This window comes from Thalia democratica, chromosome 4 (genome assembly GCF_965202585.1).
Source record: "Thalia democratica chromosome 4, ktThaDemo2.hap1.1, whole genome shotgun sequence".
NCBI lineage: Eukaryota > Metazoa > Chordata > Thaliacea > Salpida > Salpidae > Thalia > Thalia democratica.
The window spans coordinates 52770592-52795129 of record NC_139168.1 but is presented as its reverse complement, the minus strand read 5'-3'; the positions used below and the strand labels follow the sequence as shown (position 1 = coordinate 52795129).

The 24538-nt window shown below is 23.9% G+C and overlaps 1 protein-coding gene across 1 annotated transcript; it reads left to right on the top strand.

Moving 5' to 3' along the window:
* Nucleotides 1-3339: 3339 nt before the first annotated feature.
* On the top strand, nt 3340-24112 carry LOC145834988 (ras-related protein Rab-23-like). The gene is made up of 6 exons (XM_082942520.1): nt 3340-3519; nt 5686-5774; nt 11551-11710; nt 13357-13439; nt 14751-14840; nt 20200-24112. The coding sequence occupies exons 1-6, from the start codon at nt 3365-3367 to the stop codon at nt 20328-20330; spliced, it is 708 nt and encodes a 235-aa protein (XP_082798646.1). The 5' UTR covers nt 3340-3364; the 3' UTR covers nt 20331-24112.
* Nucleotides 24113-24538: the final 426 nt, after the last annotated feature.

The following is a 24538-nucleotide window of genomic DNA, read 5'->3' as shown; positions in this document are numbered from 1 at the left end:
TTTTAATTTGATCTTATTTTATAAATTTTTAACTAACCTACAAGATACTTTTTACAGATTCTAAAAATTCAAAATTAATTTTGAGATATAGCAGGCCAGAGTCTGAGGCATCAACAGGATTCCTCATAGGAGGAAAAATCTAATACTACAAAAAAAAGACTATTTCACAAAAAGTCTAACTCCTACGTTTTTTTAGACAAATACCTCAAACTTCAGGAAATGTTCCTTGCAATATGTAGAAAATTCTATTGAAACATAATTTGAAATAATCAAAAAATAAAAATTTTATACAATAAAAAAACAAAAAAATAATGTTTTTTTATTGTTTTTTTGTCATAAAATTTTCATATTTTTTTTTTGAATTTTGTTTCAACTGAATTTTCTAGATATTATAAGGAACAACTCCTAAAAGTTTGAGGTAGTTATCTCTAAAACGTAGGAGATAGATTTTTAGTGATTTCTAGTTATTTGTAGTTTTAATTTACGTCTCCCATAAGAAACCTAATGTAGTCTCTAACTTTAACCTGCTATATATCAAAAAATATTTTAGTTTAAAAGAATTTGTGAAAAGAAACTTGTAGGTTAGGTAAGGGCACAGTGGTTAGTCCAACATTTTTTTTACTAAAAATAACATTGGCTTTTATATGAAAGTTTTAAGTACAAACTATATGCAAGTTTTATAGAATTAAAAAATATCATTTAATTTTTGAGGTATTGCAATTTTTGTAAAAATTTTTATACAAACCCATGGACCACACATTTTTAGAGTCATTTTTCTCTGAAATAAAAAAAACACTAAAAACTTATCTTCTCCTTAATTTTTTGAGCTAGAGACCTCAAACTTTTAGAAAATGCCCCTTTTATAATTTAAAAGACTTTCAATGCTATCTTAAAAATATCAAATAATAAAAATTTTAGATATAAAAAAGACAAAAAATAGGTGGTTTTTCTAATATTTTTTCTTAAATAAAAATTAAAAAAAATCAAACATTCAATCTTTTTAAATTTAATAATTGACTTTGTGTTGAAATTTGAAGAAGATTGGTTAAAAAATGAAGGAGAAAATAGATTTTGAATGAAATAGTCTTTTTTTACGTTTTTGATTTTTTCCATTTATAATGAACCTATAGAGTTCACTAACTTTTAACCCCTATATCTAAAAAATACTTTGAATTCTTTTAACCACTTAAAAATTTCTGAAAGCTCAGATAAAACTCAATAAAATAAAAGCAAATTGTAAAAATCAAGGTGGACTCTCCTATGCCCTTACATTCAATAATAAATTGTGATAAGGGTGATTTACCCCCATATGCCCTTAATCTTAAAACTATTATCTAATTAATATGGTGCAAAAATTTAAACATAATTAAAATGAAACTAACAAAATTTAAACAAAGTTAGCTTAACTGAAAAATGGTCTATTGCTAATAAAATTTTATATAAGAGTAAAAAATAATGAAAAAGAAAATTATAATTGTTTATATTATTTTAAAAGCTCTTTCAATATAAATAGATTTTAAAATTCATTGAATTACTTTAAAAATGATATAAAATACATAAACGAACAACAATACAAACCAGGGTTATTGACAAGGATGTTAATAATAGTATTTTAAGTTAAGTTGTTAAATATTAATAATTTTATTAAACATATATTTTTTTCAACTTTTATAATTAAAAACGATTATCTTGTTAATTTTGTTTTTTGATAAATAAAGCAACAGTTTAATAGTTTGTATTAAAATTTGGCTTTTCTTTTTGGAGAGTTATATTAAACTTTTAAGTTTTGTTTATCATTTATTAAAGTTTGGTTTTATATTTATATGTAATTGATTTTTATGTAGATTAGTTTTAATCATAATACAATTTTAGTTTAACTATGTTTTTTAATAAATGTATTTGGATAAAATTTGTCAACTTTGTTTTAATTTAAAAAAGTCATCTATGCAAAATGACATTGTAAAAAAGTGACATCATGCAAATTAGGCTGGACTTGATTTGGGTGAATATTGATCTGGTGGGAATTGTGTGCTGGTTGTAAATGAGCTTATCTTGCCTTTTACATTAAAACCTAAACTATCAGTTGTTTTTACTACTTTGAAAAGTTCGAAGTAATTTTTGAGATATAACTATCAAAGATAGAGTATAGGTTCTTTATGGGAGGCACAAACTAAAAAAGCTAAAATGTACTATTTACTAAAAATACATCTCCTTCTGGTTTAAAGTAATGGTTTCAATTTTTTCAATCTATTCTATAATGAATTTTAAGCAACTTGTGATAAAAATATTTTTCAAGTTTTTCTTAAAATATTTTTTAAATAAAAAATATATCAAAAGCTTTTTTTTAAATATTTGTCATCATTTTTTTTTTCAAAAATCCACTTTCAAAAAGTGTTTATAACTTAAAAAGTTTTATTTCCTGAAAGTTTGATGTACATTGCTTTAAAAATGAACAAGAAGAAAGAATTTTAGTGTATTTTGAAAACAATATAGGCCATAATTTCTTAGTTCTATATACTTTTATAGGATTTTTTTTAAATAAGTTGTTCCTTAAAAGTTAGTATTTTTATTTTATGAAATATATCTTGTAGTATATAATCTAAGCTTTTATATAAGAGTCAATACTAATTTTTGTTTAAAATAATAATTGACTAACCTACTGCTTTATTACAATTTCTGAATTGAATTTTTATATTACTTATAAAGATAGTTTTCAAATTTAGTTTAGAGTTTATCCTTATAATAATTTTTTCATGGTAGTAGTCTGACATTATAAATCTTTACCTATTAAACAAAATGTTGATCGAATGTGTATAACTAGAACAGATTTTAATTAATACTAAGTTTATATTTCATTAAGAAATAGAATTATACTTGTTTTTGTTTTTTTTTTACTGTAATATTATAATTTTACTTGGATAAATGTTTAGAAATATTTTTATGTTTTAAACTTGTTAGTTGTTTTCAATAAATTTTGCACTCAGTTCTACACTAATAAAAAATCTAAATTTACTTAAAGTATAAAAATTTGAAACTATATTAATAATTTATTTAGCTTTTAGAAAAAAAAGTTAAAGCTTTTTTAATTCAGAGCTTTACATTTCTCATCTATTATTTATCTTTGAAGTTTTATGTTTACTTCAAAATATATAGAAAATAAGCTCAGGAATCTTTGAGTTTTATACGAAATTAATAAAGTTTTTTTAGTAAAATTTGTTATTTTAATCATTAATTGATATCAAGGTACTTTCTCTCTACTACTTCTATTAAAGTATTAATATTATAAAATTTTTAAACAATGTCTTGAAAAATTTATTGAATAAATTTACAAACAGATATTGTGACAATTATATTAGTAGCAAAAATGTTAGAAGAAGACATAGAAATTGCAATGAAAATATTAGTTGTAGGCAATGGTGCTGTTGGAAAGTCTTCAATGATTCAAAGATATTGTAAAAATGTTTTTACTAAAGAATACAAAAAAACTATCGGTGTTGATTTTCTTGAAAAAATTATCAGGTTTGCTATATAAGTTTTAGTAAAGATAATTATATTTTAAGTTAGCAAAATGTTGATTGAAGAAACAAATTAATTTTGGAAAAGTATTACTAAAACAGTCTTAAAGTCTGCATACCACAAGGAATAACAAAAAAAATTGTCTTTATATTAAAAAATGATTTCGTCTTTAATTTTGTTTAAATGTATACATACAATACTACATAAAAACAACTAATATTTGATTTATTTACAATAGTTTCTATGCTTTAAGCATACCATCAGAACAATAATAAATTTACTAGCGAAATTTTTAAAGAATAACAAAAATAAACATTGATGTGTCAAATAAATTTGAACAAATTATGGTAGCTAATCTCAAAAACAACTTCTGTACGAGTTAATTTGTATTTTGTTTTGTCCTGTTTTGTTGACACTTTTTGTTACTGTTAATAATTTTTTGTTTTTCCAAAACACATATTTTGGTTGTGAAGACATGGTTGCTTTGTATATTACTATATGCATAAAAGTTTTGTTCATTCTAAATAATCAAACTTAATTATAATTGTGTTTTTATAATTTTTGCAAAGTACAAATGCATATATTGTATAAAATTAAAAAAACAAGTGTATTTGATTGAATTTGAAAAAGATTTACGGTGTGTATTTTTTAGTTCAACATTATTCAAAATTTTTATACCCGGTTATGAATTTAGGTAACTATAAAAAAAAATAACTGTTTTTAGAAAAAAATAAAGTTGTAACATATGCTAATATTTTCTAAAAATACTTCTACCATAATTTTTATTATCAAATTAAAAATTAAAAGTTAATCTTTAATAGCACATCGATAATAATAGTTCAAGCTGTTTTTAAAATTTTGAAAATACATAACAAACTTTCAAAGAAGTTTGAAACTTTGTTAACTTAGCTCAGTCTAGATGAGTTTGGTTTAGATTTTAAATTAAATTGGTTATTTTTAAGATATTTTCTTAAAGCCTAATATTGTTTGCTAATTAAAATAATTTTATGACCTAATATCAGTTGTTCTTAAAAGTAGGTTTTATGGAGGGCCAAGACTTATGATTTTACAAAAATTAAAATTTGACACTTCTATGAAATTTTAAAATAACATATGGATTATTAGTAATTTTTAGAATATAAAAGTTTAACTTATCTTTTAAATATAGTAAGTTTTATAAAAATCTCCACTGTATTTTTTTTCTTGCAGCTTTTGAAGTTCTCTAAAAATCAATCTTTTTCCAAACTAAAAACTTAATTTTTTCATTAAATAAATATTTCACAAAATTGAACTTTAAATGATTAAAAATAAAAAATATGATAAAAAAATTGTAAAAAAAGTTTTTGTCAGGTGAATAGTTAAGATGTTATAAATAGTTTAAGTGTATAAGTTTATAGAAGTTTGATAGTTTTTAAAGAAATAAAGTAGACTATTAGTGAAATAGTCTTTTTAGCCTTTGTAGTTTGTGTCTTATAACTGAAAGTTTACTCTGAATTTTGTTAAGTGTCTTATAGCTAAGGTTAAAATCTATAAAATAGAATCGATTTGTAAATAACAATGTGAACTCATATACTTATCGCCTTAATATTTTATTTAAATTTTACTGAATATTTCTTGTTTTTTTCCTTTACTTTAAGTATTTGTATTTTTTTATGATAGAAATTTAAGTAAAATTCTAAACTTTGTTAAAATAAAAGGGTTTCCTTCTTATTCAGGCCACACAGAATAATTTAAAATGTATAGAAAAAAATCTAGCCATCCAAGCTAGCTTTTATTTTGTACTAAGCATATTTTTTTAAACTAAAAAAATCTAGCAACATAAAATAAATAAATAAACACGTTGTTGTGAATGTTTTTGTAACTATTAATTTTATCAATATATACATTTTTTAATTAAAAATTTGTTTTCTTTACTTTTATTAATAAAATTTACTTACAGCAACTATAGTTTTTTGTTTCTAAAAATAATATAAAGTTTCCAAATGTTACTCAAAAAAATTATGCACATAGTTTTTAATAGTTCCCGTGCCATCTAAAATAAGCTTATCACAAGTTCAAACTTTTTTTTTTAATTTAAATATTTTTTTTTATGAATACAGATAATTAGTTAATATTGATTAAAAAGTTTTATTATATTAATTCTCACAACAATTTTTTATAACTTTGCAGTTTAGATGATGGAACAGAAATTCGACTTATGCTTTGGGATACAGCAGGTCAAGAAGAGTTTAATGCAATAACGAAATCTTATTATCGAGGTATTTCTTGATAAGTATGATTCAATAATATTATTACTAAAATGTAAAATAAACATATAATGATTTAAACAATATGTGCTTTTTTTTTGTTGTTTAAAAATAAACAAAAACAGTTTCAGTAAAATAAATTTAAATGTCTAACATTTTTTTATTTTTTGTAGAAATATTTAATTTGTTGTTTAATTAAAGTTACATTAAAACTTTGAATTTTTTTTTCAGTGATGTAATGCTTTTTTTTAGGTGGTGTATTTTATAATTAACATATATAAACGTTTTGTATCTTTTACTACTTATCTCCGATTTGTTAGGAACCAGGCTAATCTGGTGTTGTATCAAAAGTACTTTCCAATGTTGGTTACATTGTTCAGTGTGCTCATTTAAGTTTTTCTATGACTTAACATTGCATAGCTGATATACTTCATTATTTTTAGATGGTTGTCACCTAAGGAGTTTTTTTTTAATTTTAAATGGTCAAGAGAGTTAAATGTTATTAGTAAAAAAGTCAACTTTTTCTTCTTTTAAGGAGTAGATGTTCTTATACGTACAGCAAAAGAATATACATTTCATTAAATTAATTTAGCTACAGTTATTGGAAATAATAGTTATTGGTTGCCATGAGTGCAGGATTGCCAAAAGGTCAGGAAAAGTTAGGAAAAAAAAAAAAAAAAGACAAAAGTCAAGAAAAAATGAGGGGTTTTGAAAAAAAGTCAGGAAATTAAAAAAAAATTAATAAAAGTCAGATTTTGTCAGTTTAAATTTACAAAATTCCATATTTTCCAAAGCCTTCAAATGGTAAAAAATTAATCAAAAATCCTTGAAAGTCAGACTGAAGTTGCAAAATTTTCCTAGAAATTTACAAAATTAATTGAGTTTCAATACCTTCATCTAGTATAAATGAATAAAATATCAACTGCAAAACTGCAAAATTTTCTATTACTATATTAAACAACTACCCTACTTGAACAAGCAGTTTTTGTAAGCTTTTTAGTATTGATGATCTGTAGCAAGGACACTTTCTGTTCCGTGAAACTGTGATATATACACAAAAGTTTATCAAGCATAATTTTAGAATCAAAGTGTTTTTTGTTCAAGTATATAATTGAGGCAGCAAAATTGGAGGTAAAAATAAATGAGTGCAAATCGAAAAGAAATGAAGCCCACAAGTTGTGGCTAGATTTAGAGAAAATATTCTCTTCGACAATTGTAGGGGCAACTGATGAGAACAATTTAAATAAAATGAGACAAATGGTTTTAACTACCAAGAAAAGAAAGCGGGATGCATACCAGATGAAGGAAACAATATTTTCATTAGTTGAAGAGGTTGAAGTTCTAATAAAGAAACGGAAAAAACAAATTTTACTACATATATTAGAAACACAGTGACTGGTTAACTTATTTATTCTTTTAAGGTTTTAATTGTAAAAGTTCGTTATTGTTTTAAGGTTTTTGTTGTGAAAGTTCCTTATATGTCTTTTCGTTTATTTAGAATTTTAGACACATTTATGTAAGGAAATGCTAAAAAATTGTGTTTTTTCTTTGTGTTTATAAGGTAATAATAATAAGGTAATTGTTTTAACCTGTATAAAAGTTAGATTGAAAGCTTTATATAGTTTTAAGTGTTGATTGTATATTTTAGAACAAGTTTAAGTTAAGAGTTTGATTTATGAAAGACAGGAAAATTTTAGTAAAAAGTCAGGAAGTTTTTCTCAGCTTGATCTGTGGCAAACCTGTGAGTGTTACACGAAAAAATATATTATACTTTTTTAGGTTTCATTTGTATTTTTACATTCAAAGCATTTTAATATTTAAAAATTAATAACAAACCTAGCACCAGATTTAACTAGACAGCCATTATGTAAAAAAAGTATACGCATCTAAAGTAAATTAATTAAGTTTTTAGTATCATGTTAATTTAAAATAAATAAATAAAATGTACAGTAAGTCAATCATTGTAGTATAAGCTTACACCATTTATCCAATTTTTGTAAATACCACAGCCACTTTATTGTTTTTTCTTTCTAAAAGGACTTTTATTTTCATTATGATGTTAAACATTATGATGATTACACTAAAGTTTTGTTAAATTGTAAAAAAATATGATCTACTTAAACTCTGCTACTGCAATTTTTACAAACACTATCTATACTAAATACAGTAGACAATTAACTCAAGTTAATAAAAACTGTATAACATATACAAGAATGCTCCTAAATTTTGATAATATAACTAATATTTTGAAAGTAAACACAAAATATACAATTAGAAGACTTTTATAAACCGCAATCATAGTATATGAATATAAAGTATGGAACAATAGTTCATACAATTGAGGTCTTAAGCAATATGAATATCTTTTTGTTGAAACAGCTAGCAGGCCTTAAATCAAATAATTATTTCAGTTGTAAATTTTCAGCAAAGTCTGTATTTTTATGGTCAGGAGCTTTTTAAGATTTACAGCAGCAACCATGGGTAACACCACAAACCCAAGGTCTATGAATTATTTTACGCCCAAAATAATAAATACTCTAAAATGATAAGTCCTTTAACCTAAGACCAAAAAGAATTAGTGCATTAGATTGTTTTCAGCCAGTACTAAAAATTGTTCTCTGATTAAGTACGTTCTATACCATTTAGTTGTTTTGTAACTATCCAAGTGGGTTTAGATTTTCTATTAGTAATTTTTTTGTCAATCTTACTGAGAGCTTAGCCTTACTGTTTGTAGAGTTATGTAGCTTACTGTATTGCATTATCTACAATTGTATTTAAATATTGTTCATTATTTAAAACCTGATAAACTAAATAAGGAGTGATTCTCTATGAACGATCTTCTTATCATAAAAAACAAAAAGCCGGGTGGTCGATAAAGAAAATGTGATATTCAATTTGGAAGATCTAATGATTCATAAGGAAGATCCGACGGTCAATAAGGAAAATGAAAAGTTCAACGTTAAAAATCTGATGTTCAATAAGTAAAAATTTTAAAGAACAATTACCTTACAAACATTGAAATAACTGATGACTGCAGGTTTGAGTTATATGACAATTTAAATTCTGACAGTTTAGATTCGTTAAAAAAAAAAAATTAAGGGGCCACATTTTATTAAGTAATGAATAATAGAAAGAAATTGCTCATATAGTTCTTAAAAGTATGATTATGATATTTGAAAAATATTTATAAAAACAGAAATTTAATAAATACTAAAGATTGCAATATTTTAGTAGGTTTTAAAACTTATTTAAGCCATATAAATAAGTTATCATGTAGGTCTAACTAATTAATAAGATAGTGATGGTAAACTATTTTTATGTTATATCTGCAAGCAAACTGTAATATATAAATTCTCAATGCAACTCTATGTCAATGATGTAAACATTACTTACTAATATTTAACAGAATTGGGAAAAAACACAAATTACAAATCAGCCATTCATTACAAATTAAGAACTAAAAAATGAGCTGTATAATACTACATTCCCACAGCTCATTGAAAGCACAAAAGTTAATCTTTAGTTTGAGGAAATGAAAAAACTAAAAAGAAATACCCTAATTTAGCGCTAGAAATGTTAAACAGAAATCTAACATATTTAGTTTTGATGAACTGTAAACAGTAAGTTTTAGTTGTAAAACTACAAAAAATCACACATCAATAAATTATAAATTTTATAGAGTTCCATGGTTTCTTTTACTGTATAGTTCACTTTTAAGCCTCCTTGCCGAATTATGGTCCTTAAGCAAGTGGTACATAAATTCTTCTTTAAACCCCTTTTCTTATATTTGACCAAGTAATTGTTTGACCAGAAGTGGCACCCTGCTCACACATTGTCCAGACAATCATGAAATTAAGGGCATAGGGGGGGGTAAACACCCTTTTTTGGTTTTTTATCTTATTTTATATAGTTTTTACTAAGCTGCAAAATGCTTATAACAGATTTAAAAAATTCAAAATAGTTTTTGAGATATAGCCGGTCAAAGTTGGAGGCAACAATAGGAACCTTATGGGAGACGCAAACTAAAATGGCAAATAAATAGAAATCACTAAAAATCTATCTCCTCCTACATTTTTTGAGATAACTACCTCAAATTTTCAGGAAATGTTTCTTGCAATATTTAGAAAATTCTGTCGGAACAGAATTTAAAAAAATTAAAAAATAAAAATTTTATAACAAAAAGTTTAAAAAAAAATTGTTTTTTTTGTTTATTTTTTATATAAAATTTTTATTTTTTATTTTTTTTAAATTCTGTTCCGACAGAATTTTCTAAATATATCAAGGAACATTTCCTGAAAATTTGAGGTAGTTATCTCAAAAAACGTAGGAGAAGATAGATTTTTAGGGAAATAGTCTATTTTTGCCGTTTTAGTTTGCGCCTCCCATAAGGTTCCTATTATTGCCTCCGACTTTGACCAGCTATATCTCAAAAATTATTTTGAATTTTTAAAATCTGTAAAAAGCATCTTGTAGCTTAGTAAAAACTATATAAAATAAGATAAAAAACCAAAAAAGGGGTGTTTACCCCCCCTATGCCCTTAATGAATGGATAGATCTACCATGGAACGCCTGTGTTGTTGTGTTTGGGTCTAGTTACAATAAGCACCATTTAATCAATAATTAAAGCCTTTATTTTTAGTGGGCACGTGTATATAGCACCATCTATCTGTCAGCTTCAAGCGTCTCAGTGCATTGGTCACTGAAGAGGACATTTGTACTCTAGACTAAAAGCTTGCAAAAATCAGTTGCAAAAAAACTGAGCTTGGTTGTATTGTCTTGCTCAATAGGAAATTCCATATGCTTTTCATCCTCCCCTTCACTTACTATAATGTAAATTTTGTCATCATTTTAAAACGATAAATAGTCGTTCATGAAGAATAACTTCTTAATAAATTTGTTAAGTGTATTTAGTTTTAAATAATGAACGGTCTGTACAGATGGCAATAGTTATAAAAATAGAATACAAAGAGCTACATAATTATGAAATGATCTACAGGGTCAAAATCGTTCATCAAATCAAGAACTGGCAAGTTCTTGATCTAAATATATTTAAATTTTCAAAGTCATAATGCTAAATTACAATCAATATACAGTTTTTTTTCGTTAATATTATTAGAATCTAGCGATATTTTAATAATTAGTTTTATTAAAAATAAAAAAGTATTGGTATATCATGAAAAGAAGTGAGAAATATGACGATGAATCAACATAATTTTTTTTAATTAATAAAGGAAAACATATGCAAGTTAAAAGTTTACCTTTAACTCTTTCATTAAACATGTTGTAATTTCCATGTTTACACGAATATATTTAATAACATATAAAAACCTTAGCAACGTCGGTCAATTACTATTTGTAAAAGTATCTAATACTTGATATTTTCTGTGGTTACTTATTTGCCTAGAGCTCCTGTCTTGTCTATAGATTTTTTATAACAAATAAAAAAAATATTTTATGAACCGTAAACGTTAAAATTCTACAAAAATAATTGTCTTATCCTTATTTCCATTTAGTTTGGTCCGAGTCTTTTTTACAAATTAGTATCTGGCCGGATCCGTATCTTTGCAAAAAAAGTTCTGATCCGGCAGATGCTTAGAAATAGTATGTTTTTTAGATTTTTGCTATATACTTTTTTATTTGAAAAACATATTTTTAATCTAAAAAGACGTAGAATATAAAAGTTTATAAGTTGATGTATGACACATCATTATCTGTTGCTAAAGCATATTTTTGAGTGTGTGATTAATCTATAAAAAAGCTATCTAATTATTTTTTTTACAATTTTTAGGCGCTCAAGCATGCGTGTTGGCCTTTTCAACAACAGATAGACCTTCGTTTGATCAAGTGGAGATGTGGAAGTCAAAATTAGAAGAACAAGTGGATAGCAACATACCACTAGTGCTTGTACAGAACAAAATAGACCTGCTTGACCAAGCTGTAATCAGCAAGTTAATTAAAGTTTTAATACTCTAATCTTAACTTTATTTGCGTTTTTTTTTCCGCAATATCTTTTCTTTTTTACTAATAATTTAGTATAATTTCATTTCACTAATTTCAACCTAATAGAAAAAGAGTTGCAATTTAATTTGACATGCAGAAAAAACCTATATATGAAAATTTATGAAAAAAACGTAAATTTTTAACAAAAATCATAAAAAACTATAAATTTAGATCAATTAATTTCTAAATGTCATTGAAAGTCCTAGAATATTTGACTTATTTTAAATATTTCTAACAGTTTTATTTCAATTGCTATAAATAAGTGTGTAATATTTTAAGCATCTTAATAATCTAAATAATTAGCAAAACTTTTTTCAATTAAACGAATTCTTAAGTTCACAAAATACTTTGATTTTTCTTTTAATTTCGTTTTTATATAGAAAAATTTAAAAAAATCTACAATTTTTAAGGGGTGCCAAAAAACCTGGAATTTAAAAAAGATTGTAAAATAACCTGAAATTTTGAATAAGAATCACTAAAAAAGCCTGAAACTCAAAAAATCTATCATATAGATAAAAAAAATTGTCATCATCAAAGAAATTTTTATTAAAAAACACGTTTAACGTTGATTTAGATGTATTTTCAATGTTTTTATACTATTTAACACAGTTTCTTAGCTTAAACTTAACTTTAAACTAAAAACAGACCCCGAAATCAGTACTTTAAAAACCTGGAGAAAATTTTGAAAACCTGGAAAAAATTTGCCAAAATCATTCGTCAACCCTGTACAATTTATTATTTTTGTTTCTAAGTACTTTTGATGTGTCGTTCTTAGACAAACAGATATTGATTGAAATGATTAAATTCCATGCAAAAGTTAATTGTTTCAAGAAAAAATATTTAGTTTATCAAAAATCAAACAAAAACTTTAAATTGTATTTTTTTAAATAAGTATTCAGACTCTTTATGTTGAATTTGTTAATTTATAAAGCGATCTTAAGAAACAGACTTTGAAGTATACTTTTTTGAAAAAATTAAGGCCATACTGGGATATATAAGTTTTTTAAAAGTTGTTCTATTTTTCTACATATAAATTTAGCCTTACAATTAATTTTTACCGTTTTTTAAATTGAGAGTAAGTTATGAAATATAAGCTATCAAAGTTATAGAGTTTAATAGGTCTAACTAAAAAGGCGAAAAAAGACTATTTCACTTAAAATTTTCTCCTTCAGTTTTTGAGAAGTTTCAATCTAATCTTCAATAAATTTTAAATAACTTGTTGATTTTTTATTGAATTTAAAAATTCGTTTTTACAACTTATTCGTAGTATTAAAACAAAATAATTTAAAGAAGCAATTAATTTTTTTTTTCAATGTTTAAAAAATCTTTTTTTAATTTAATTTTCTAAAAAATTTCTAGTTTATTCAAAAAGTCTAAAAAAAATTTCAAAAATTGATTTTAAATGTAATAAAGTCTAAAGTTAAGAACATGCCTAAGAAGAAATGAAATTATTTAATTTTTCTCTAAAACAACTATTGGTGTTACAAATACAGTAAAGTTGTACAATGTATTAGTGATTATAGATATCAGACAGAAATAAACTTATATTTTAAATCTATAAAGTTACTTATAATATATTTTAAATCTGTTTTAGAGAAGAAGCAGAAGAATTAGCAAAAAAACTAAAACTAAGGTTTTACAGAACAAGTGTAAAAGAAGACTTGAATATCAATGAAGGTTAACATAAGTAATAGTTTGTTTAAATTGTATTTTTTTTACCAAATTTACATCTACCGTTACTAAAAAGTTTAATAATACTAAGATAGTTTTTATATAATTAAGTGTTTTTATTAGTTTTTGTAATATATTCAGTTTTATTAAAATAATCTGATACAAACGAATGTATAAATTTAAATACCACTTGCAACTTGTAACTAATCCTGACGTAGTTATACAAAGTTATAAAATACTATCTAGTAAAACTAAATTAATAACAATAGTTGAGTTAATATATTGTTAGTAGGTCATTTACATTAACTTGATTATTATTAATTAATGTTTTACTAGCAAGTAGTTTATAACTTTGTATAACTACGTCATAATAGTTCAGATTTTTATATCAGTCTTTTTTATACTGTTTTACAATTCATTTAACTTTTGAAAAAAATCAAGTAGGTTCGAAAGGCTCTAAGTTTTACAAGTTTTTGAAAATGAAAAGTATATTCTTGTTACGTTGCAAGTGGTATTTAAATGCAACAAAATTCCTTACGACAATAGAATTAGTATATAGAAATAATTTTTGTGGTAACTTTTATCTGAAATAACTTTAATAATAAATTTATTAGTTCTTAAAGTTATACAAATTCCTACACTATGATTGTTTATTATCTTATATAAATTACACGGAAAAGTTTTGAGAGGATTGAATACAAACTAAAGGTGAAAAAATATATGTTTAAGGAAACAGCCATTTTTCACTGGATTTAGTTTGCTCTTACAATAGGGAATCTATTGAATTCTCCCGCTTTTATTCGTATTTTTTATCTTAGTTTTTTTTAAATGGTAAAAAGCTACTGGTGGCTTAGTAAAAAATCTACCAACTATGACCAAGTTTAGTTTTAAAATAATGTATAACTTTTTTTCTATGGCCGGTCTAATTTAGCTTAGCCAAATAATGTTAGTTCAATAAATTTAAATGTTTGACTTTTGTGTTTTAATAAATTTGTTTCGTTTTGTCAACATCTATAATGACTGAAATTTTAAATATCTGAAAAATCAATTGCAATGCACTTAGACTTTCAAAAACTATTAAAGCTAGTAATTTTTGAAATAGTAATATATATTTATTAATATATAACCACAGTAAAAAACAAATATAAATATTTACGTAATATAAACAAAGTTCCAATAAAGGGTATATTTAATAGTAGGTCTAGTTGTTTAATACTAAAGCAGTTAAAACAAACAGTGAAACTTCAAATAAAGGTATTAGTTCAAGTCTTGAAAATTAAAATACTAGCTTATTTTTACATTTTATGTATTTTTCAGTTTTTAAATATCTCGCTGAAAAACACATGAACAGAACGAGACAGGACTTAAATAAATTACAAGAAACATTTCAACCTATAAGACAAATCAGTTAGTTTTGATTTTTACTAAAATGTTGTTAGTGAATTTAAAAGATCTTCAAATAAAAGTATTTAAAATAAAAAAATAATATATGGAAAAAGTTAGTTTTCTAAACTAAATTCAATTAATTTTTTTCTGTTCTTAAGGATTAATTTACAACATTTTTTTAAATGCTTTTTTTCTTAGAAAATAGTAATAATTATTAATTTAGAAAGCAATTATAATATTTTACAGCTATTATAAATTCTAGTTTATATGTTTATAAATGAAGAAAAGATAATTGCCGTTGTCGCTTTAATTTCAAAATTATGAATAGTATTTTAGCCTACTATAAGAAATTCTTAAATTTAAACTCTTATGTATATATTAATACTTTCAATTTTTTATATCTGTAAAGTAAAAGTCAGCAAATAAATACCACTTAATAGTTTTCAATTCGATAATTCTTAGTAGGTTGTTGTTGGATATACATTTAAAAGGTAACTAAAAATGTACACATTATAAGTTTTTGTGCGCAATTTTTTTCATAAGTTAAAGTTTTTTATAAACTCTCTAAAAGTAATGTGCAGTTTAGTCTTTCTGGTTTAATAATATAGATACAGTTGCAAATTAAGCAAAGAATCATCAAATTAAATAGTTATAACCTTTAAATAAACTTTTTTTTTTTCAAAATCAGTAAACTTAATTTTGAGTATTTTTTGTTTATTATTCTTAAAGCACAAGTTCTCTTATTGTCGTGTCGAGTTCTTTCGTAAAATTGTTTAATGTTTTTAAAAACAGCCAGCTTTATTTATAGAGTATTTTTAGTATTAAGTTATATAATTACTCGATAAAGAAATCTTACAATACAAAATTAAGTAGTTTGATAAAAAGTTTAAATTGAATTATTGAAAAAAAACAAATACATTAGTTTATTCCTATAAATAGTTACTTCTGTTTTGATATTTTTTGTGGTGAATTGTAGTGTTTATTTTTTTTACATAATTATTTTATTCTTTTATTATAAGATTTTATTTTTGCAGATTATTTAAAGCAATACAATGTTTCACTCTTTTTTACACTTTATATTTAAATTTTTGCTTAGTTTATATTTTTTTGTTCGTAGGTAAAACAACTTATTATTTAATGTTGACCAAACAATGCGCAGGGTTGCCACTCTGTCAGGAAAAACTTAAAAAAAAGGATAAAAGTCAGGAAAAAATGAGGGGTTTTGAAAAAAAGTCAGGAAATTTGATGAAAATAAAAAAAAAGTCAGATTTTGTCAGTTTAAATTTACAAAATTCCTTGTTTTCCAAAGCCTTCAAATGGTAAAAATTAATAAAAAGTCCTTTAAATTCGGAAAAAAGTCCGAAATTTTCCAACAAATTTACAAAAATAATTAAATTTATTTCCAATGCCTTCATCTGGTATAAATTAGTAAAATATCCTTTATAAAACTGCAAAATTTTTCTATTAACATATTGAACAAGTACCCTACTTGAACAAGCAGATTTTGTAAGCTTTTTAGTATTGATGATCTGTAGCAAGGATACTTCCATAGTGAAATACATAGCATAATTTTAGAATCAAAGTGTTTTTTATTTAAGTAAATAATTGAGTTCTTTATAATTAAGCAGTTAGTTTGGTACATTATGTAAGAAGTTAATGTGTATACTTTACCTCTTTATAATTATTTCAAAGTTGTTTAAATTTATAAAGTTATAAGAGAGGTATATGCCAAGATTAAGTTTACTTATTATTTGTATTTTTGTAGAGTAACTTAAGTTTTTAAAGTAAATAAGAGTACATTTATTTGTTACAAAATTTATACTAAATGATACGAAGAAATATTTTATACAACAGATATATAGTTTAATTTTTATGTCTTTTTTTACACTTACTTAAGTATATTCTTATTTAATTGATTTATAAATTAATAATTATATATTAAATTGTTTGGGTAGTATTTGATTAAACTAAGTAAATATATATAGTAAAACATGTTTGAAGTAAATACTTTTTATTTTTAGATATTTTTAACTTCTAGGTTGTTTTACAACTTATATGCTAAGTCTGACTAAAGTTTACTTTTTTAGTTAGATAAATAGTTTATTACTGGTAGAAAGTAAATATATATAGTTTCAAGTGTTAGATTATATATTTTAGAATGAGTGTAATATAAGAGTTTGATTTAGAATTAAAAAGTCAGAAAATATTTCTCAGCTTGATCAGTGGCAACCATGAATGCGTAAAGCATTTACGTCTATCAATAAACCTTGTCTGTCAAACCGACATAAATAATAAGAGGTTTAAAGTATTTGCAAAATTTTTAGCACTACTAGTAGCAAAATATTTGACTGCTTCATTTAACATGCAGTTTTTTAGTAAGACTATTAAAGTTAGGGTAAGGATTAGAGTTAGACTATGAGTTGGGATTAAAGTACGCGTTAGGTAAGGGTTAAAAAACTACGGAATAAAAAGAAGAAAACAAACTCATTCTCAAACGTATCTGTAAAAAGTTTTATGTTTATGAAGCAGTTACAAATTTTAAATTTGATTAACACTTTCAAACCTACTTAAATTATCTGTATCATGACACCATGTAATAAAATTGTGCATTTAGTACATGTCGGTAATCATCTTTTAAGTTCATAAAGCAAGTTTTTGTAACTATAAAAAAACAAGTCCGCACGTAAAATATATTCTACTGTTACATAAAATACTTTTCGAAAATGGCTCAGTTTAAAAGAGCAGTTATCAAAACGCTCATTTAAAAAAACTCAGCTCGAAAAGATTCAGTTGTAACGTAAGTTCTAGGAATATGTTCGAAAAAAATGTGCTGTTTGTAAATTTTTCATTTTGAAGTTATTTACAAAAATTATAATTGGCTCTTATATTAAAGTATAAATTATAGCGAAGTTTTATAGATTACCAAAATTTTTTATTTGAAATTTAGTCATTTTTAGAAAAAGTTTCCAATACAACCGTAAGGACCACAAGTTTTTCACTCTCAATTTACTCTGAAATTAAAATGTTTACTAAAGAACTGTGCTTTTTTCTAAATTTTCTAGCTATTAATCTCAAATTAGAAAGAAACCTTGCATTACTTCTATAAAATTATATTGTAACAATTAAAAAAAAAAATTTGTGAACAAATGAAAAAAGTCATTTTTTTCTCTTTTTTTAAGAAAAAAAAAACTAGAGTTTTAAAAATTCTTACAATAGAGATGTTTATTATAAGTTAAAAACTAAAAAAGCTTGAGATAGGTGACCTAAAAACTGTAGGAGAAGATATATTTCTAATTAAATGGTCTTTTTTTACGTTTTTAACTTAACCGTTCTATTAGGACCCTTGTCGCTATCACTAGGTTCTACTTATACAATCTTATTGGCCTGATTTATAACGCAACGTGCGCTCTAACTTGTATAATAGAAGTGCCCAAGATAACGCTTAAATTATAGTTGACTTAAATAAACTAATATGACTTACTTACTATTTACTAAAAGTTTTATTAAATCAGTTACTTATACTAATTTAAACTTAGTTCGAATCTGTGATAATGACTATATTTACAATGAATTTGCGAAACGAAAAGATGATAAAATACTGCACAACATTACACTAATAAATCAAATTATCAATTCTTTTAAAAGACGACAATACTCGAATCAAAGAAACTAAAAACTAAATGTTTAAACCAAACTCAAAAAGTTTTCTAAAATCGAAATCAACTCGACAACAAGATTGAAACCATTAAAACTTAAGTGCAGCGAAAAGCTGCACTGACTTCAGTCTGCTGCAACGGAGTAGAAACTAAAAGTCTAAATTACACGCGATATTCTTAATTTATACTCGCTTGAGAGAAAAGAAGAAAATAAAAAAGAGACAATTACCGCGTAAGCGGCACACCCTATTGATATCTCTGAATTTTTTCCCTTATATCTCAAAAACCAATTTTTTCTATACGGACAAGTAAATAGCATCTATTATCTAAGTTTTAGATCTTTACAATAAGATCAACATGTAAAAAAGTGCTTTACCCCTCTATGCCCTGCCCATTAAACTTAAACTTGAATGTCTACTAAACTTATTATAAAATTACTTAATTTTTAATACATTTAACGCTTTTTTTTTGAAGTTTATCAATCTTTTTTTGCAACTATAAATTTTAATATTTATGTTGTTATGCCACTTTTTTTTTTGCATTATTAGGAAAAAATATTACAATATAAGAGCTAACGTAATGAAAAAAAACTGAAAGAACTGAATTGAATATAAATTGCGTAATTCAGGGTTGTTTAAAGTCAGGAGAACATAGGGATTTTCCAAATAAAAAAAATCAGGGAAAACAGGAAATTGGTATAAACATATTTTTGATAATAAAGTTTATCATCACTAAAAACTGAATTTTGTTAATATTATTTTCTAAAAAAGTTTGCTATTGCCATTCATCTTTTTTTAGCGTCTAATAAATTTTGGAATAAGTTTAAAATTTTATGATTCCTCGTAAGTATTTACTATGTGGTAGAGAGTGATTTTATTTTTTGTTTTAAGATATTTACCAGGAGTTCGGTCAAACAAAAGATAGTTGTTGCCATATATTTTCAAACTGTAAACTTATAAGATTGTATGTTACTTAAATTAAAAAGCTTGTATGTTTTTAGTGTACTTACCATTAAGTAAATAAAAACAATAACCTAACTATATGAAACCTAAAGCTGTACTATATAAACTAGGCATAGTAATGAATGGCTATATTTTATATTAAAGAACGAATACACAATTTAACAATAATACAAAGAATATCATACTTTTGAAAATACTTTAAATAGAGTCAATTAAATCGATAATATATTTTAAGAAATGTAAAAGCTGGAATAAGAATAACTACTTGAATTTTAAATCATAAAACACTTTAAAAAAATAACATTGTTAAAAAATCTTGACAGTAATCTATAATTAAATTAAATTTTAAAACTTCATCTAGAAGGTCTTGACTCAAATCTTACTGCAATAAAACTGATGCTTGTATATACTGTATATCTCTCCATGATAATTTGTTACGTCAGGCTCTTTTGATTGCTCTTTTTTTCTTATCTTTATCTAAACTCTATTATTTTTCATCGGTTGTATTTGCACACGTCTCATTCTAGAGGTTTTTATTAAAAACAAAACAGTTTATCAAATTCAATTTGATATTCCGTAACAAAACATTTTAGTTTTGTAGTTTTTATTTATTTTTTTTTCATAATTACACTGCAAAGTTAACATCCCTGGTGGAGATTATGGTTTAAGTTTCTGTACTTCTTTGATGTAAATGTTTTAACTTTTTTCTAGTTTGTTCATAGATCGATTGCATAGTTATTTTAACAATTTTCATTCTTCTAGGTTTGTTTAACACAAATTCGAGCAACCCAGCTATGGGAGACAGAAGTGAAGTTAAAGGAGGAACAATAACTCTCACTCCCAGCAAAAACCGAACGAAGAACAAAAATATGATGAAGTGTAAATATTTTTAAACCATAACCATACTTAATATGTTTTATCATTATTTAAGATTTTTATTAATATAAGATTAAAACAAATATACAAAAATAACAACAACAACAATATTTTACAGTAAACAACTTTTTAAGCTTATAGCTTTCCCTGTGCTAATTTAATAAACATGTAAATGAACATTAAGATTAAATAACTTGTACATTTACAGCTATTCTTGTCAACAGTTACATAGCAAATAAAGTAATCAATAAAGATTAGCTTTAAAAACAAAAAGTTGATCAGTAACACAATTTTAGATAAGTAAAAATAAATAAATAATAAACATACAAACAACACTACAAAAAAGGACAAATTGCGTGTATACAACGTAATAATAAGGAAACGTAAAATCGATGTATTTTTGTATGAATACTTCAGGGTTTTTCAATAAAATACCATAATAACATAATTAATTAAAAACTTTACAGTTGTGTTATAAAACTTACAAACTGAAAAAGAGTAAGTTTAGAAAGTTATTTACTTAAGAATATTGTTGTTACGAAGATTCTTTATTTTTACCTTTGTACATTAATACACTAAAACTGTTGTGAAAGTTAAACCTTAAACTTTTACTAGTAACAGCACATAAACTTTATTAGCTGTACTAAATTTTTAAATTTAGCTCAACATAGTTTTGGATTATTTAAACAACCGATCTAAAGTCTATAATTATTTAAGTTAATTTGAACATTTTGTATATGTTTTTTAATTTATATATGAATAATTTGTACAACTTCTAACAACAAAACGTTGATTATATACTATAATTATTGATTATATTGTATTACTGTTATAACTTCCTTAATATTAATAAGTATGTTCTTGTCTAAATTTAAGACCTTATTTTACATCAAAGTCTTTCAAAATTTATAAATTTGCTATAAAATTTTTTTATATTATGCTACATCATTTTCTTTAAAGAAGTCTAGAGTTATACAATTTTTTTTGTTCAATAGTGCTTATAATTTGGAAATTGAATGTAGCATTAATTTAGTTTTGCCATTATGCATTTATTACTAGGCTGTGTTGTTTGACCAAATCATTAATAGTAGTTTTGGCAAATAACTACGATAATGATTCTAATTTAAAAAGTAATATACACACTTACTTGAATTTTTATTTACAATATTCAATATACTTCAATACTTATCATTAGGAGTTTACTGTCAAAATAACGATATAACAAAAGGGTAACTTTTGATTAAAACTTGAAGAATAAATGAAATAATCAAAAAAAAAACATAATAGTAGGCCGGGTTGCCATAAAACCTTAAAAAACCTGGGATTTGACAATTAAAACAAAAAAATACTGGAAAAACTTAAATGTTGTACAAAACTCATGGAAAGAGATGGAATTTTTTAACAATTTTGGTATAATAAAAATTAAGTTATAGCATTTTAAATTTAAAAAAGTTTGTTAAGAATATATATAAAATTACTGAATATATTATATTATTATAGCAACAGTAATATTTTTCATTAATTTTTGTTGAGTATGTGTGTGAGTGTAAAAGTACTGTAGTATACAAGAGAGTCATCACTTTTTGACTTTTTTGGTTTTTTAGTATTTCACCACTTTAAAATAAAAGAAAAAAGTAAATAGTTTTCTCGGAGAACGCAATACATATTTATTATGTACTTACTTGTAATATCTAAATGAAATGCTTCAAAGCAAATCATATGAACACAAATCTCGACACAGTTAAATCACAACAATCACTTATTTTTAAAGACACAATAATCTCAATTATCTATTGTACAGGGTTGTCAAAAAACCTGGGATTTGACAATTTAGGCTAAAAAACCTCCAATTTGAAAAATTTTGTAGAAAAAACCGAATTTGAACAAAAATCACTAAATAAACCTGGAATTTTTAAGAATTTTAACATGTTAAGTTTTAAAATTTCGATTAGACACAAAAAATCTATCGTATACTGTATAGATCAAAAAAGTTATCATCATCAAAAATTTTTTGTTAAAAAATATTTTTAAAGTAGCTTTATAGTATCTTTTCAATGTTTTTATACTATTTAACACAGTTTCTTACTTTAAACTTAATTTTAAACTAAAAATAGACCCACAATTTTTACCTTTTAAAACCTAGAGAAAGTTTTCCAAAAACATTTGGCAACCCTGATTGTAAAACAGTTGTTACATTAACTTTTTTATTTTTAAGAATTATTAGAAATTTTTGTTTTACGGTTTGCACAACTAATCACTACTAGACTGCGGAAAATCAGCTCTGTGTAGTGGATTAATTTTTTAAGTAGAAATTTCACTTATAGGTCCTTAAACCCACTAATACCTAGTCAATACACAGTCTGAAAAGTTAAAATTTAAATATTAGCTTTATTATATAACATAAATAAAGTTTTCTTTGTACTGTTATAAGAAATAATGTGTTTTTACTAACATACTAAGTAGTGAACTTATCAACAAATAAAGCACATCTGATTCTTGTCCTTATTCTATTTTTGAACAACATTATTCTTTTATATTAAATAAAAATTATAGTTAGTTTATATTAGTTAATGCAAGTTTTTAAATACTGTTTAATTAAATAAGTTGATGAGTTCTAATAAAAAATTTAAACTAACAATAAAGTTACTCAATTATTAAATAGAATTTATTCAACAGTTGTCAAATAAAGTGAAGCACACAAATATATATAATGAGATTAGGTAATGAGAAAGTAGTTGTGTGCTTCATTTTGTTGTCAATTAAAAAGCTCTGAAAACCTTCTAGGTGAAACGGCGTAAGCTTGAATTGACAATTGTTGAATAGATTATATTTAATAATTAAGCTCTTTATATTGAGCACTCTACTTCATATAGTTTTTTAATATATGTTATAAAGTTTATTTATATATTATGTTATCTTATCATATAGACTTTTGAACAATCATATGAGAAGAACTTGAGGAAATTTATTCAAAATTTTAGTACAGGTTGCAATAGAATACATCAAAATTTTATATCAATGCAGTATACTTCGAGTAATTTAAATCTTTTGAAAAACATCTTTTATGACTTAAGATTAACTTTCTGCTAATAATGGTCAAAAAAGGTGTACTTTAAAAAACCTGGAAATATTTTAAAAACCAAGAATAAATTTAGGAAACCTTTAAAAAACATATATGGCGACCCTAAATAAAGCTAAACCAATCTAATCATAAGACACATTGTAATAAACAAATATTGAATTAATCAATTTAACCAGAAAAATCGTTTTGTTACTTTAACAAATGATTAAGTTTATTTTTAAAGAGAATTATATTTTTAAGGTTGTCTTTCTAATAAAGCTTTTCCGGTAAACACAGTAATGAGAAATTCAAATGTCAGTATAACATATAAATAATAATAAGTGTTTAAAATTATCGGTTTAAGTTATTTTTCTAAACCCACAAACCTAATCAAAGTACTGTCAGCGACAACTGTTATGTAAATATAACAAAGCAGTTCCCCTTTACTGTATTTACCTAAAGATTTATTTTAATTAATAAAATGAGGTCTTTATCTGTTGCAGTAGATTTTTTTATTGTTTTCTGCTTCAGTGTGTGTTTTTTATTTTAGATATAGATAATAAAAATCTATCTAAAATAATAAAAACATTGATACTCTATACCCTGTATTGTTTATATTAAAAAATACTTTCTTGTTATTTTTCTATATACTTCAACCAGAGAACATAGTGACTATTTTTAATTTGCCTATTGAAATTAACCTTTTTTTTTGATACACTTTTTCACTACTTTTTATCAATTTACAAGTCTTTTAATACTTTTCAAGTTTAAAGATTATTTTCAGTTTAGTAGAAAATTGGTATTTTATATTAATTACAATGAAACCAAATTATGTCTCGTAAATTTGATTTTTTTAAATAAATTGAATTTCTATATTGAATAGTTTTTTATGAATTTGTTTAATTATTTCTGTTGTAAAATTTATTAAAATTTCGTAGACCTATGTTATTGATTTAACGTAGAGTAACGTTGTTATTCATTAATAACTTGAGTGCTTTTTCGATAGATTTCGTATATCTTCATTTCAAAAACTTATTTTTTGCACTTAAGGCTGTTTAAAGTTCTTACTATTTTATCTCAAACTTTTAAATTGTCTGAAATATCTTAAAAAAGATATTCAAAAGTTTTATATTTAAAAGATTGTTATCAAAAATTAAAAGAATA